We start from the raw sequence: 17369 nt of genomic DNA, 5'->3' as shown, positions 1-17369 counted from the left end.
TTTTACCAATCCTTCACTATTTCATATTCTGAGAGCAAAGGATCTCTCTACTTGCCAGTTCCAGATAATGTGTATTATTCCATACAAGTGAGGCTTATAAAGCTGTGCTGCTGCTGAAGCAAAAGCTCTTAAAAAGAAAAAAAAATCAAGTAGAAGTATTCCTCTGTAAGAAGCTTGGTTTTACTTCCACAGCCCTGCAAGTGTGCCCTTGCACCAATTACCCAGAGTCTCTGTTATTTTTATTCAAATTCTTGTGCCAAGAGAACTTCTAATGTCTTTCAGAAAAAGTTACAGCTTCTCCTTACACAAGAACTTTGATACTTTCTCTGTCTTCTGAGCCAGGAACTCAGAAACTAAACACCCAGGATGAAACAGCCCCTTGCATGACCTGAAATCTCCTCCACAGTCGATAAAAAAAAACCCCAAACACTAAAGTGTTGCATTTTTTAGCCCCTTTCTAGAGAAAAAACCCAACCCAACCCTGTCCATTATCTCCAGACTTGTCTCTGCTTACCTTCCATGGTGAATCGGGAGGTGTTTACGGTGGATCCCATGGCTCCCCTCCACAAAAGCATTGGGGGGTTTGTGGTACACAGAAGCCAGAGACCCAATGTGGCAGATGAGCTCATCCAGTAGAGTTGGCTCGATCAGATCAGTCTCTTCAGAAATAAGTGGCTTTTCTGAGAGGACCACTTCTTTGGCAGTCACTGGATCTGTGGAGAGAAGGCGCCAGTAGATGTAGCCACGGTCCCGCAGATCTGGGTTGTCAGAATCCTGAGAGAAAGCAAAACATCAGTCACAGCTTTGGAGTGGACTAAAACCCATCATCTGTATTCCTAGTGGTGATTCTGCTGGATTTATAAAAACAAAAACCAAAACAAACCCAACCACACAGCAGCAGCACAGGCACCCATTTCAGAATGATGCTCCAAACTGCTTGCTGTGATGAACATCCCAAAATTAAAAGTGAGAGGCAAAGTATTTGTGTGAGCTTCCTGCTTAGCTGGTCAGGGAGCAAAAAGCCCAGGATTTTCATCCCAGAATTGCCCCAACCCACAGAGCAATCAACTGTGTTCCAAACTCTCCTGTCACCAAACAGGAAGAGAACTCCAAGACGGTGAAGACAGAAGAAAAGAACAGGAGCCAAAAATGTGACACATTCTGTCACACAGTAAGACCAGACATGCAGCACTGCATATTGTAATGGAATGATCCAAAATGCCTGGAAACATATGACTTCCCCAAGGGCTCTGCTGGACAGAAAGAGCCCGCAGAGCTACAGAGCTTTTTTTTCCATACAAAAAGGGATTTTACCTACCCTGCCTTTTAGTTATCTAATGAAGTGTGGAAAGATGCTAATGATACAGTTAGAATACTTCAGTTCTCCAGCTGTCAATAATACTCTTGTTTTACTGCTGATACTTCTGCCTCTGCATGAAGTGCTAATTATTTCTTTCCTTTTTTAACAGCTCTGCCCAGCAAACTGAGTGGTGATAGTTTGCAGCTAATGTTCTAGGGATAGGGAGATGATGTGCTTTTATATTGCAGTGCAACATGTTTAAACTGTTCATGGAAATAAGAGATGTCAACAGTATACAAGGGTAAATGCTGCTGAGGGGTTTTTTTTTCCCCCTGTAAAATTCTGGCAACATATTGTACACCTCATTAGACTTCCTCCTGGCAGGATCTTTCCTCATCTGTGATCTCATTCACACTGCTGACCTGCTCTAACCTGCCTCTCTGCCCTCTGTCTCAAGACACCTTCAACCTTCTATTTGTAATGAGACTGAGCTTAGCATGCTCATTTTGCTCCTAAGGACCTAGATACAACACTGTGATTAACTGACAGATTCCTCTGTTTTTCAGTTTGATGGTGGAGTTGTAGACTCTTTACACCCTCTGCCCTTAATTTCTGGAAGAATCTCCACATCCTGCCTGCAGCAGGCAGCTGAAGATCAGGCAGACATGAAAGATCCCATGCTCCTCTCTACTTGCAGCCACATACACATTCAAGACTGTTTCTTTCTACAGCCAAATGAACAGGTTTGAAACTTTAGCAAATCTACTGGAACAAGAGGCTCAGATCTTCCCTTTCCAAGTTTCTCCCAATTCTCTGCTCCCCAGGGCATGTTGTGGGCTTGCCAGGGACCTTGGTCATTGCTACCCCTCTGTGTCCCTCCTGTCCCCCGCTGCTTCACTGCTATTTTTACCAGAGTTGGCTGGATTCAGCTGGCTCCTGCTACACTCACATCTGCAGACATAGCCTAAGAGTCACCTAAAGTGCAGTAATACCTAAGCTGGGCAAAGAAACACATGTGTAATTACTCTCCCACTCAAGTGAAAACCAGTTATCTCTACCTACAAATCAGGTCCTGAAGCAGAAGGCATTGCAGTGCTATACAGCCAGTTATCCTACACTGCCTTATTATTCACATAAAATACAAGGAGCCAGATTGAATCAACATTTGTGGCAAACAGAGAAAAAACAGACGCCTATTATATTCCTAGGGTGCCATTAAGTGTTTTGTGACTCAGCACAGTGGGTTTTAACACTTGGTACCTTTCCTCTGTTGGCTTAGAAAAATGGTAGAGAATGCCCTTGGCCCACCTCTCCATAAAGAGCTGAGAGCCTGCCTGATAGCAGGTTTTGAAGCAAGAAAACAGGACACAGGTTTCTTGCCACTGACCAATGCAACACCCACAAAGTGATGAATAAAAGTTATTGGTGCTTAAAAAGTCCCCAGCCATGATTTCTTGCAGCAAGGAGGACCAAAAAGGCTGGCTGAGGATGGACTCCAGGTTTTCAACACAGAAACAATTGCAGCCCATTCAGAACAGCTGGGGGACTATTTTCATCACTTGACACAGCAGGTTTGGTGAGGAGCTGTTCTTTTTGGACTTCACCATCCCACAGCTGCTGCAGTCAATGCAGCCAGGGAGTGTGGGAGGATGGGCTGAGGTCTGACCCGCTCGTGCCACCAGGACATCTCAACTTCTGTCCTTCAGAACTACAGCACTGCCAGTTCCAGCCCAGCCCAGCCCTGCCTGCAGTGATCTGAGCTCATAACTCAGCACCTCATGCATAATGAATCCAGGATCTTAACCCACTGTTACAGCCTCCAGCAAAGCTGCCACATTGTTTGACAGTATCCAAGCACAAAGGAAAAAAAAACCCAGACTACAGTTTGTTCTTTTTCATAACACTGCTTCAGCCTTGCTGTTCACAGAACAAAGTTTTTGCCAGGCCCTTTCCTTCTGTCACAACTCCAGATGTTTTAACTCCACCTTCAAAGAGAAAGCATCTTGGTTTCTTCCTAAGTCCACCCTGTCCCTGACTTTCCATTTGGTGGGGGCCTGGGCAAGGAATTAGGACAAAGCAAGAGCTAAATAGAAGACAGAAGATGCCAGATGGCTTGGTAACAGGCACAGAGCAGCTCTTAAATGAAGTCAAATCCCTCCTCTTTGGGAGGGAGGGGAACACACTTGAATCCTATTCACTGCAGAGCTCACTGGCCTGGCAGATGGGAGACCAGCACAGTGCATGGAGGGTTCTGGTTCACTGGGTCTCTTGGCTTACCTGTGTGGCCAGGCTGAGGACCTGCTGAACCAGCTCCTGGGTCTCAGAAGGCTTTTTTAAGAACAGTTTCACAATAGCAGTCAGGAGGGTGAGCTGCACCTAAGAAAGGAACACAGTATAGATAGAAAATTCATCCATTCTTTAGAGCAACATCTCCCAAGTCTCAACATCCTTTACAGACTAAAAACTCAAGTCCCAGTGTTTTATTTTAACTCAAAATTAAAGTTTTCACTGGGGGATATTTTCTGACCAGAGTAATATTTACCTCCCTCCCATACACACACTGCATGAAACACTACAGATAAGATGCACAGCACAATTTTACCTGAGTACTTTCATCATGGAAGCCCTCCAAAAAACTCTCCAGCAGCTCATCTGCATTGTCAATTCTCTCTGCATATTCACCCACTATCCAGATCATGGCAGCTCTGGCATCTGGCTCATCCAGGGAATCCAGGTTCTCACATAGAGTGGCAATGATGCTTTCATACCTGATTTGTAGGAATACAGGTGGATTACTGGAGTGAATTCAACCTGTGTTACTCCATCTCAGTCTACATAATTCTGCAGAGAATCCCACACTGAATTACAATGTCTTGGATTTCTACATGATTAACAAGCAGCATTTTCACTCAACTACAGAAGATATTCCTGAGCTTTTTCTTTTTCCAAGCTGAGCACTAAGCTCTCACAAAGTCCTCAAGAGATTTGCAGTTTCTTTAAATCAGTAAGACCACCCAAATCTGGAATTCAAGCAAAGCTGCCTCCCTCTCTGCTTTGCTAAAGGGAACATTTGATTGAACAGTTCAAACCATCAGTCTGTATCAGATTCTGCAGCTTTGCTGGTACCTTCAGCCTGGTAACTCTAAACTGGATATTACACTTTCCCAAAGGCTTTGCTGTAAAACAGACAATACCCCACAGTAATTATTTAGCTTCCCCTCTTCCCATGCGTGGGTATCCCTGTTGTAAGCAGGCAATCTGTCTTGGAACTGACAGCAGAAATTGCCAGAGAGGCCTTCAGATGTCCCATATTACTTTTTAGGTGATCATGAAGTCTCTGCTGAAAAACATTGCTACTGTTCTGCAGCAGAACAGACAAAATCTTACTGCAGAAACAGCTTAAAAGAAGCTCAGTGCTGCCCAAGCCAGAGAGAACACCAGAGGGAGAATGCCAGCAGCATTTTGTTCGGCACAATCTGCTGTCTTAGACCATGAGAGCCATGAACCTTGGCCTTGTATATAAGTGTTTTAGAGGAGATGAGCAAAACCAGAGGTCTAATGCTGTAAAACTTGGTCAAGTTTTCCTTTTAGCATTCCCTGCAAGAGCTTTACTACCTTTTGCTTAAGACTTCCACTCAGCATCAGCATGGTTAGGCAGGGAAGGAGAAGCTTCCAGTTCAAACGTGTCAGGTTGCTCCCTGATCTAGAGCCAACATCTGAACCCTCCCACACTAGGAGCTAGAATCAGAATGGATTTTCTGCCCTGATAAACTACAGAGTGAAATTCCCTTTGCTCTCTTCCAATGCCAGCAGACAAGGGCTTCCAAAAGCCTTCACTATTTTTCCACCCACTTGTTGGGGTACTTGCGGAAGATGTCCCTGATGACCACGATGGCCTCCTGGACCACGTAGTTGACCTTGGTCTGGATGAGGTCCAAGAGGGTGCTGACACAACGCTCTGCAGATTGCTGGAGAGAACAGAACAAACAAGAGAATTAAACCAAGCAGGTGCTGAGGAAGGAGACATGCATAGGAGAAGAGGGCCAGAGGGGGAAACCAAAAGGATGACAGCTACCAACTCAGGATGCTTGTCCAGAAAATAAACCTGCAGGTTGACAAGTGCAATATCAACCTCTTCCTGGCTAGCTGGTGAAAGAGGCCACCAAATGAGACCTCTTGGACTTGCCCAAGCTGTGGCAATCAGGGCTGGAAGAGTTTTGACAGGGACTGCTGGAAAGTGGAGATGTTAGAAGTTAGGAGAAAACTCTGCTGTCAATCACGTTTCAAGAGCAGCAGTAAAAGCAGCTTGCACCAGCAGCAGGGTCAGTATTTTTGGGGTGAGGTCACTAGCAACATGTGAAGATCCAGCTATAGATAGAAATTCATATGTTGCCAATGCAGCTTTCACATTAATTAATTCCAAATTCCCAGCCACAGGCACTGTGTGATAACACAGACTGGACACTGGCAAACCCCAGGGAGCAGAACTGGAGTGAGAGGCAAAATGTTCAGGAAGGTCTCTTCCCAAGCAGCAGAGTGAGACAGGACATCAGAGGAGCAACCAACTGCAGCACCAGAGAGCCTGAAATAAGGACAGCAATCTGGTGATTAGCAGAGCACATATGAAGCCTCATTACACAGCTGGTGATTAATGTGAGGAGCAGACTGCTCATGACACTGCCCAGGCAGCCACCATCAGAACATCCACGGAGCACTCAGGATCAAGACAATCATCATAGGGCACAAACAGCAGCAACGTGGGTGGGTGTTTCAATTTGAGTTAAGTCTCCTTCACTTTCAGAGCACTTGAAGGCTGGGCAGGAGGAGGAATGAAATGGCATTTGAGTAACACATGGGAATCAGTTTAATGGCAACAGGACTCTGAGAGCTGAATCTGGGACAAGCAGAGACTAAAACTCTTGGTGACTTCTTGCCCTCGTGACTCCTAGCACTGGCATCTTGCACAAACAGTCTCCAGGAGCAAGAAGTGAGCAAAAAGTGCTGGCACAGGGAACAGCCAGGAGGGGAGACCCTATAAACCAGCATTTGCTCTGTGTCTTTGCAAACTGGCCCTCTAGGCCCCTGAAATTCACATCAACATAGAAAATCATATAAAATTATATGATTGGTATCATATTTCTTAATGATACCTCTCCCTCTTTAGCACAGCTTCACAGGTGCTTTGCCACTATGGAGGCAGCCAAAAGGCAGGTTGAAAATGTTCTGCCCTGATCTCTCTTCCTGCTCAAGAAGAGATTTGAAGCCTGTGACCTGTGAGAGACTTTCAGTTCATGGAGTCTGCCCATGGCCCTGGCTCAACATGGATTGACACTGCTCCTAGTGGGAGCCCACCTCTAAGTCTTTGCAAATCAGGTGTCTCAGAGTTTGCAATTTAATCCTTGCCAGATTCTTAACAACTTTCACTGGCTATTTTAAAAAGTGGCCTTAAGGGGCTCTTGGGGTAAATCTCTCCTAAGTTCTGCTCTATAGAACCTACAGCATCAGACACTGTTTGCAGCAAGCCTGTCAGAGCCTACAACTAACAAAGCTTTAAGAGCTGCAGAATTAAAGAGCAAGTTCAGGTTTAGTTTTCTTTTCTTAGACACTTAAGTGTGATTTTTTTCCAGGAAGTGCACATCATCTCCTTTGAAATAGGAAGCATTGATTTGCAGCCCAACAGTCCCTTGGAAAGAGAGCAGTCCCATGGTCACATGCAGAGTGGAACAGTCCCTCTAACAACTTTCCCTCTAACAAAATACATCTCAGTTCACACTGTAAACACATTGCTACCTGAAGGCAGAGATCCTTAGGGACTGCAGTGCTCTGCCAATGGATGAAAGAGTGTCCCAACAACCAGAACAGCTCTTAAGTTGGGATGACAACCAACTAACATCAAACTTGCTTTGTTTTTCTGGAGAAACTAAATGAGAGCCCACAAGATTACTTTAGCACATACCATACTCACAGCCTCAATGATTTCTAAGAACTGGGCTGCTGGCAGAATCTCCTGGAATTGAGACAAATTCCCCTCTAATATGGCTCCTTCTGCTTCTCCTTGGCTCCAGAGGAATCACTACTCTTACTGCATCCACTTAGTTTACTTTTCCCATAAGAGCACTTTATTTGCTTGCAATCAAAACCATCAGATAACTTCATCTAGTGCTGTCAATGGAGCAAACCAACCCTCAGCTCACAGACACCTCCACTTCCAGCTAGCAAGTCCAGCTACACCCCACAGTTTGCTGTAGACACACTGGAGCTGAGCACAACCAGTCTGTCCATGCAAAATGACATTGCTCTGACATCCCCTAGACTGCTACGACTGGTAAAGCCTGAACAAAATCCATCAGCCTTGCTCTTCATCATGGGTTTTACTGACATTTCCAAAATGAGCACTACCTCTGCTGTCAGCACCATGCACTGGTGCTCAGCAAAGGCAATGCCACACTTGCCTGCATCCCAGGAGACAAATTTATTTATTGTCTTACTCATTTAGGAGAGACAGACAAAGGGTAGGATCCTTGAAGGCAGAGCTGAGGTTCCCCATGAATACTCATTTATCAACAGCTCCCTCAGCTGTGTCCTATGTCAAAAAGCAGATTGCTAAACCTTGGGAATTTGGACACTGATGGCTGCAAGAACACTCTTCCACTAGGCATAACTCATGGTGCAAACAGCCTCTTGGAAATACAGATGCACTGGGGACAAGGAGATGAGGACACTGGAATGAGTTGTTCAATATTTGACCTCTTTAAACCTGGCTCTTGGCAGAGGAGTAAAGAGATCTCATCTTTAGCAGCACTGTCATCAAAGGAACATTGCTAAAAATCCAGGTTAACATCATCTATTGAGAGACACAATTCCACTGTTAGGGTCACTGCAGATTTGCTGGGACTTTATGATGAGTCCTTTGCATACTGAGTGTGGCTGCCATGGAATCAGAGATGGAAAGAAAGGTTGAGGGCAGGAAAGGTAAAAACCTCTCAAAACATCCTGAGACTGCAAGGATACACCACCTTTCATGTGAAAGGAGGACAAACACATGGACAAGTCCATGCCAAGAACCAAAGCAAACTCCTACTCCCCAGCACCAGCAGTGGTACAACAAAGGCTGCCAGCAGCTCCTTTTTACTTCTCAGTAGCCCCCTCCCATGCTCAGGAGCATTTTGTACTGTTGGCTGCTGTATCTCCATCCCAACTCCTGCATGCAACATGGAATACTTCAGTATTCTGAACTGCAGACATAAAATAAAAGGCAGCAATCACCTGCTCTACCAGGTCCTGCTTAAAAGAAAGGCCATGGCAGTCACAAGCTTTTAAGCAGTGAAAGAAGTAAGAGAAAGCTCTATGGGAGATAATTTCTCTCCAAAGGACAGAAGCTGGTGCCCTCTTTACATAGAATTAAAGCAGTTTAGCTGGAACAAGGGAAACCTGGGCACTGACACTGTACTCAGCCAGGCATGATTAGGTTTTTATTTAAATCTGCTGTCAAACAGTGCTCATGGGAACACACTTTAGCAAAAGCTAAACGAGCTCAGATGAAATTAAACCACTTATGTGACATTTTGCACTCAGTTATCAGTTTACTGAAAAGTACACACACCACAGCATAACTCTTCATTCTTTTCACAGGCTTTTTGAGCTCCTGTCAGGCATACCAGATTCATTTGCAAGAAATTAACAGGGACATCACTAAAAAATAAAACAACATTCTATTACAAGCGTTTTGGTGGATGTTCAACTGGCAGAGGACATTTCAGACTGTTGTTCTGAGTAACTGCAAAGGTTCTTGGGAACTTGCACACTGCAAGCAAATCTATAAACTATACAGACCTTTAACACTAGATAAACAGAAAAGGTCACTCTGTATTTCTGCAAATTACACTTAAGTGCCCCAGATCTCTTTAATTCTAGGCATTTGCTCCATCCAGCTGAAACAAGGGACACAAAACAATTCCTAATACTGAGTTCCTCTCTGCAATCTCCTTCCCCCTTCAAAAGGTCAGGCCACAGCTATTAAAGGAGCTCTTCATGGATAAGCAGTCACTGCTCTGTTGAAGCCAGTACAGGAAAATATTCCATCAAAGATGAGGAAGCTGTCTTGCTCTGCCTGCAAGCTGAGGTGTGAGAAGAGCACAGAACCCTCCTCTAATGTACTGGAGCTCCCAAGTCCCACCCTCCAGCTGGGGCTTTGCCCATGAGCTCGATGCACCCAGGTCACTCGAGTGCCAACACAGAAGCAAAGCAAAATTCGTGTGTAACATGGGAATGAGATGGCAAAGCTGATCGCTTTTTGAAGGCAGGGAGCCACCTAAAACCTCCAGTTTCTGATACTTGCCTCCACCTTGATGGCACAGCGCCCAATGGCTCGGACAGCCTTGCGCACAAAGTCAACATCCACCTCAGTAGCATATTCCTTGAGTTCTGCCAGGACCTGCAGAGAAAAAGCACCTAAGTCAGTCCCTGACAAGCTTGTCCTACTGACAAGCAAAGCTACTTGCCTGCCACAACATGAGCAGAAAGTTTTTTTAACCACCCCTGTCGCCAAGAGACACAAAGATCCCCATCTCTGAAACCACTGCTGTGGATTAGGCAGCAAGGCTTGATTTAGGTTGGCCAAAGCCAAAAGGTGGCTTGGTCTAGATTATTTTCAAACTCCCCTGAGTAAAAATTGGGGGAAAAAATAAAATAAAATCAGGCCTGCCAAGCTAACATGTTGCTGTTCCTTCTTACAGTGAAGGTGCAGTGAAAGGGGGGGGTCACATCCAGGCACAGAGATCTTTAGGTGCTGTTTCCTCTACTTACTGCTCTACATGCACTGGATGCAAAGTTCTAAGCAACAACCATCTCTCCTGTGCTGAGATGAACCTCTGGATCCCTACTGGATCCAAAAGAATGAGACAGAGGAGATCTGAGGATACCATGAAATACCTACACATTGACTAATCCCTGTGTGAAGAGCTTTCCCCTCTTAAGATTTACTGTTTTGACTAAAAGGAACAAGGGCTTAAATCACAATCTGCTGGAATCTTACAGAACACTGATTAAGAAGCTACTTAATTTTAAGAAATAATTTAGCTTAGAAAAAATTATTTTTAATAGATAACTTATACAATTTGTATTTCCTTTGTTTCAGTTTCTCACCTCAAACATGACATCAGAGATTTGATGGTGATGTCACAGATTGCAAGGGAGAGGGGAACAGCACAAAGCATGACAGTTTTTTGACAAATCTCTAGTAGTTGCCAATTCCTCAGAGCAATGACAAGATAGAGGCCTTGAAGGGCCAGACTGCAGACAAATAAATCTGCAAGGAGTAGACAGGACATCTGTGTTTTGCAGTTTTATTATTTCCTTGGATGATCTATGTTGGACAGGACTTAAAGAACATAGGTTCAGTAGCTTATGCTTTTCAAATGCAGCCTGAGTGAGGGCATTGGATTCAACCAGTCTGCTGCCTTGGTTTGGAATGGGTACAGAGATAGAGTCTCAAAAAGGTGGTGGGGATGAGAGAGGAGATGGGGAGAGGGCTGCTCTCCTTAGGTCTCATTTTAGGGTGCATTTCTGGTGAAGCTTGGAGTTTTTTTTCCAGGAATGCTTCTTTAGAACCAGGAAGAGAATCATCCATGAGTCTGCAGATCCCAGTCCCAGAGCCTGCCCTCCAGACACCACTGCCTTTCACCCAACCAACCTGAGTTATCTAAAAGGTAGGCATTAAAATGTGCATGGAGTCCACCAAGAGTAAGCAGAAAATTCTAAATACATTCTCATGGAGACTGGTTTTCAAAATGTTTCCCATGTGCTCAGCACTAGAGGGATGTGAATTACCTTGCTCTGTTCAAAAAACAAAACCAAAACCAAACAAACAAACCCCAAAAAACCAACACAAAAAACCACAAAAAAAACAAAACAAAAAAAATATTAAAAAAACCCACAAAAAACCAAACCAAAACAAACCACACCAAACCAAACAAACCCCAAAACACCCCAAACAGCCAACCAGAGGAGAGAGCTGAAGAGAGCTGCTTTAAAATGTCACATTACATAAAAACTCTGATAGGACAATAATAGCACTAACCAGAGGCATTAATCATTCTGCATTAGTGCTAGGCCTTATGGATATGGTGACACTCAGGAACACTTCCTTTAAGAAAGCAATTTGGATTAAAACTGCATCAAATTCAATGAGAATCTACCCTGCAAAGCAGTTTCAATTCAGTTCAGCCTCAGCTCTGTCCAATTTCCTCTCTGGAAGCAAGTTAAGAAAAAAAAATTATTTGAAGAGTGCCTGTGCAAGGGTTTAACAATTTAACTATTACACTTGAAATTCAAAATTCAGTAATGTTTGGCCATTCTGAATGCCTCTGTCACAGACACAGCTCTCACTTGAAACAAGCCTCTCATTCCAACCTCATCATTAGCAGTGACTCATTTGACAGGAGACATCAGCTCGCCTCTGGGAACTGTAATCCATATAACAAGATCTACCTAACAGTCAGGATGGAAACCATGTTATTAACATTTAAATTATGGAGAAAACTCCCAACACCTCCATAAGTAGCTGCAAAAAGCCCTATCCCAGGAAGAGTGATGCCCTAAAAGCCAGGACACCACAGAACCTCACAGAAGGACCAGGAGAGGGTTCTGCATCCCCAGGACACATGCAGGGCACCTCAGAACTGGCTCAGCTGACCTGGGCAATGTTTGCTTGAGAAGCCAGGCGGATCATGATGTCCAGTTTCTCCAGTTTGACATAGATGGGGTCGTTGTACTTCACAAAGAACACCTTGATTTCCTGCTTCAGGATTTCAGGCCTGGAGAGAACATAACATTGTTTCACTCAAGACTGCCAAAGGTATCTTTAGTTTAGATATCTACCCAAACATTCACTGAGAAACAGTGTGCAGGACATACAAATGAACAAGAACTTGAAGAAAGTTAAAAGGCTGGAGGAAAAAATGGTTTAAATACAAAAGGCAGAACCCAAGTCTCTGTAACTATGCCTACATCTCTACCTCCTCCACTTGAACTGCAGAGCCAACTCCTGCAGAGTCAGTGGATGTCAGTATTTTCAGTGAAGGAATAACATCCTCATCTCCATGCAAAATCCACCTACAAACTCCATTTCTGCTTTCACTTGTGAGATGCCAGTGCACAGCAACTCTGCCCTGAATACAATCACAAAGTGCTATCCAAGCTATTACACCTTTTCAGCAAGGAACAACAGCATTTAAACATGCACGTGGGAGTGAACTGGTGAAAAAAAGCCAGCCCATTGTACATCAGTCACCAGCCTGATTTTTCCATGCTGAAGTGAATAGCATAGGCACACTGAGCTTCTACAGGTCACTATGAACTGGGTTACATCCTCCTTCCTATTTCCTGATTGATTTACAGTCTAACAGGAGGGCAGTTCTTACTGCTCTTAAAAAGACAGTGAAGGGAGAGGCAAGAAATACTGTATGATGCTGGTAGCACAAGTATGCTGCAAAAAAAATTAATTTAGGCTACAAAAGTCATGAGATTGTTATATCTGTCTCTCAAGGGATCTGATCCTGGGTTAAACCAAGTGCTATGCATGCAGAAATATCTGAAGGTCTGAAATAACCCTTTGACAACCCAGGAATAACAACCCCATGAGGCTTTACCTTTTCTGCACAATCAAGTTGATGTTCCTCAGGGCAACATACTGAACTTCAGGCTCTCCAGAAAGCAAGGTCACCAGGGGAGGGGCAAGTTTCTTCAGCAGCATGTTGTAATAGTCAGAATCCTTGGGAAGAAGTTCCAGGAACTTCATCAAAACCTTCACTGCTGACAGCACCACTGCTGAGTTGGCATGAGAGAGCCGAGGGGTCACCCGCTCACAGATACTGGAGACAGAGGAGTAAAAAAAGGGTTCACATTCAGTGCACAGCATCAAATTTTTCAGACTTTATCTGCAGTTAGGAGATTTAACTGAAAACAGCTGCCTCAGACACCTCTTTGATTTGGTTTTGTTCACAAAGAATGGGAACAGTCCTGCCCTCCTGAACAAAAACTTCTCTCACAGCTTCAGGTTTCTCTCCCACCAGTCAGCTCAGGAACTCCTCCAGCTCCCAGCATTACAGTCCCAACACTGGTTCAGTCATTAGCTTTTCCTGCCTTTGCCTGGTGGTACTATTTCTGTGATCTTGGCTGTCACTTACAAACACAGCTTTACCAAACCAGCTATCAGAAAAACACTTTAGCCCCCATATAATCATTCAGAGGTGATGCACACTTCTGGCTTGCTTGGGGGGTTCACTGCCATTTCAACCATTAATTTCTGAAAAAAAGGTTTCTGTTACTCTGAAGATATAGGGAAAGAGTGACCCAAATACCCTCCCAAGTCTCAGATTCACCACTTGCCTCAGTGGATCCTATAATCACCAGCACCCTAAACAACTCATCCCAAGCAGAAAGGAAGTTTGGGTTCATATGGTCTTTCTTACAGCATCTGTCAAGTTTCTTCCCACCCCCTCCTGCATATTGCTAACCCAGAACAATCTTATTCCCATCTGTGCCTCCTAAAGTTTCTTTTCCCTGAAAGATTTGCTTTCATCCACCCTGGAAAGGAAGCAGCTTGGCTAAATGAAGAGTGGAGGAGTGTGGAAGTCAGAGCCCAGGGCAGTCCTCAGCTGCCACTGCCCAAGGTCACCTGGCACACCAAAGCTGCTTCATTTCTCCAAGCACAGGGTAGTGACACCTGCAAAGGAGATCACTGTATAAAACAAGATGCTGACATTCCCCTAAAATAATAAAGTTCAGCTTCACACAAAGGAGTAGAAGGAGTTACTGCCCATCCTGTTTTACACACCACTCTTCAGAGTAATTAAGGATGAGGAACTGGGACATGTTCACAGTTGTTCAAACTGTGGTGCCTACTGGCCTGACACCCTGGGGAATCTCTGTAGGTTTCTAGCACTCATTAATAGCTGTTTCTTGCACAGAAACAAAGCATGAGGGGAGGGAAATGAGGAAAAATAGTAAAAAAAAGATCAGCAAGACTATTGGCAGGCTTTCCAAAAGAAGTGGATTATCTGTTGTGCCTCAAAAGAGTCACTGAAGAAACCCATCAAACCAAAAAAGGCCTGCCCAGGATTTTCCACATGGTTTGACCAATTTCTCTCCCTTCACTCCTCACAGCATCTACATGAAATAAAACAAGTTTGAGAATTCCCCTGTTCCAAGCAATTTTCCTTGCTGGTTCCTCGTTCTCTTGGGTACAGAATCTGATATTGGACAAAGATGAGTGAGGAGGAGATTTGAAAGGTTTGAAATGCACAAATTAACACCTTACTACCTAAACTCTGAAGTTAGTGTTTTGGTTTAGTCACTGGAACTAAAGGTAAAAAACACAAGGGTGAATTTGGAGTGATAAGAAAAATAATCTTACCTTTACTTTCAGTTCTGTAATACCACAGTCCAGTTATTAATTAGAAAATATATTCCAGTGACAAACCTATAGTTCTTTGGAACTGCCCTAAACCTGTTAGGGCTTTTTGCCTCTCCAAGTAGCAAAATCAGATTTGAAAGCTCTGCTTTAAAACAGAAAAGCTTCCAAACAGTGCTTCTGGGTGGATCAAAGATTGTTACAGGTTCGGTCTTGGGCTGATTCCTTCTCAGCAGGGCCAGTTCCTGTAGGAACTAGCCTTTTAAATGGAAAAAAGTTTCTAAAATAAAAGAGAAGCTAACAATAAACAGAAGTGGTTCTGCAAAGTGAAGGGACATGTTCAGCCCAAACTACCAAAACCTTCCTCCCTTCTAAATCTCTCTTAGTTTAAGTCTTCCTTGCACTGTCACATCCCTGACTTGTGCCTGCTAGCACAAGTGCTTTCCAGAGTTGTGACACTGCCTGTAGCCTGCAAGTGCCCTGCTACTGAAGTGGCTTGTGCAAGCAGCAGGAACAAACCCACCTCTGAGCTTCACGATCATCCTTGGGGTTGTAGTTGGACAGACAATCCAGGATGAAGATCTGGCCCCACTCAGTGCATTCATTCAAAGCTGTCAGGAGCTTGTTAATGTTCTGAGGGTTCAAATCCAGCAGGTTGCTGTTGGGATGTGATTCACTGATTTCTGACAAGGCAGCCACAGCATTTGCTACCACCTGGGAGATGAGAGAAGGAAAAGCCATCAGAGCTTTGGGAGGGTTTAACTGGGACTTAGCACGGGTTATGCATGGGAAAACAAGACAAAGCTCCTGGTGTGTGCTATCAGCAGCCACCATGTCAGTCATCTGAGCCTCCAGGGACCCAGTGCAACCTCACAAACAACCTTGAGAGCCCAAAGCTTGACTACAACCTTATTCTTTGATGAAATGTGGCTGCTGATTCATTTCATCAAGGAAATACAAAAAGCCATCATAGGTACAAAGAGCATTTTGCTAGAGAAATTACAACTTGAAAGTATTCTTGTTGAAGATAAACAAAAGTTAAAGTTGTCTTTGGATAGAAGGGGGAACTGGTGCCAGGAACTCAAAAGGGACTCTACGCTGGAGGAAGCCAGAGATGGCACCAGGGTGTGCACATGGAACAAGAACATCTCACCTCTCTCCAGACTTCCATCCTGGCTTGCTTCAAGTGGGAATCATCTCCCCTGACTTCCAGAAGATGCTCAACAGATACAGACAAGGTCTCAAAACTTGCCCTGCTCATTCAGGAATGGAGCCTCTTGCCTCATCTCCCCTTGGCAGTCAAATGGCCCATTGCTTAACATGATCTGAGAAATGAGAACCCTCTCCTCAAGGAGATGTCAGGTGCCAGGGAGCCTTCAGCTCTTCAGCAAGTCTGTCAGGTCACCCAGTTTGAAAGCAAACACAATTTCCCTAAAATGGACAACTCCTGCTAAGTTTTTAACACATATTTCAGTTCCAAACAGTCTCCATGGCACCCATTTGTCTGCTTAGGTCCTTTGTGGAGTCCCAGTGAAGCAAACACTCCAGCACAACCCATCCCTGAAAATATTCTTGCTGCATTTCAGACTATGTAAGATCTTCTCTATTCTAAGCAGGGATGAAAGGAAGCACAGAGAAGAGGCCCAGGGTCCAGCTCAACAAGAGTGGGAGTGCAACATAAATTTCTGATTCTTTGTTCCATCCTCCAAGTCAGTTATTTTAACAGATGTCATGAGAAATTTTTTGAAATAGAAGAGTCACAGAATGCATAGACAAAAATAGAAAATCCACATACAATATGCAGAAGTGTTATTTGTTTAAATAACTAGAAAAGGGATTTAAGCCTGAATTTGACACACAAAACTGATATACCCTAGGAAAAGGCATACATTGCAAAATACTCTGAAAATGGCATGTCCAGCCCAGCTCAAAACTCATATCTTCTAAAATGAAGATTTATAGTATTATTTTCTATGGGATTAAGGCAAAGGAACATCTTATCTAAAATTTCCTGATCCTTTGGATGACTAAAGATGCTTTTGATGCAATACACTGAAAACAAGAACAGAACAACCAAAAAATTCTCTGCATTGTTCCCATCACTGTTTGTCATTAAACCAATAGATTTCAAAGTCACTGCACAAGCACACGGATGTTGATTGTTTTGCATTTCACACCTAGAGGTCAGAGATAGGATTTCAATCCAAGATTTTATGAATTTCATTAGCTGAATGAGCCTTCTGTCACCAAAATCATTAGCAATCAGAACTGCTGTCGTCCTGTACTGTTTTAATGAGTAGCTTACTAAGATATGCTGCTTATTCTTCCCATTATTTAATTTGCCTAATTTCTGAATGGCTCGTGTGACACAGCATAAAACTGAAGCTTGCATTTCCTTACATTTTGCAAGTTTACAAAAAGAAAAGTCAAAAGCAAGTGGAAAGTTCAAAACCATTGACACAGCACTTCTAATATGAAACTTGGGTAAAAAAAAATGTTAAGTAATAAAAGAGTGACAAAGCCAAAGCATCACAGAAAGGTACTTGTCAGCTGTATTAAGGAACAGGGATGAGCACTCACTCTGCCAGGCAGTACCCTCACAATCAGTAATTGGGCCATGTGTGTGTCCTAAGCCCTGGGGCAAGCACAAGTCAAAGC

At 43.8% G+C, this 17369-nt stretch overlaps 1 protein-coding gene across 2 annotated transcripts in view; it reads right to left on the bottom strand.

The window, feature by feature from the left end:
• The window catches only part of AP2B1 (adaptor related protein complex 2 subunit beta 1), a 74648-nt gene that overhangs the window by 38962 nt on the left and 18317 nt on the right, over nt 1–17369 (bottom strand). For both annotated transcript variants that reach the window (XM_030462643.1, XM_030462644.1), the window contains exons 6-13: nt 15235–15425; nt 12949–13170; nt 11994–12114; nt 9639–9734; nt 5153–5268; nt 3903–4068; nt 3578–3676; nt 515–774 (exon numbers count right to left, since the gene is read on the bottom strand). In XM_030462643.1, coding sequence (XP_030318503.1) covers nt 515–774; nt 3578–3676; nt 3903–4068; nt 5153–5268; nt 9639–9734; nt 11994–12114; nt 12949–13170; nt 15235–15425 — 1271 coding nt within the window. The remainder of the gene's footprint in view (nt 1–514; nt 775–3577; nt 3677–3902; nt 4069–5152; nt 5269–9638; nt 9735–11993; nt 12115–12948; nt 13171–15234; nt 15426–17369) is intronic.

This window comes from Calypte anna, chromosome 19, assembly GCF_003957555.1.
Source record: "Calypte anna isolate BGI_N300 chromosome 19, bCalAnn1_v1.p, whole genome shotgun sequence".
Taxonomy (NCBI): domain Eukaryota; kingdom Metazoa; phylum Chordata; class Aves; order Apodiformes; family Trochilidae; genus Calypte; species Calypte anna.
This window is presented reverse-complemented; position numbering and strand designations above follow the sequence as displayed.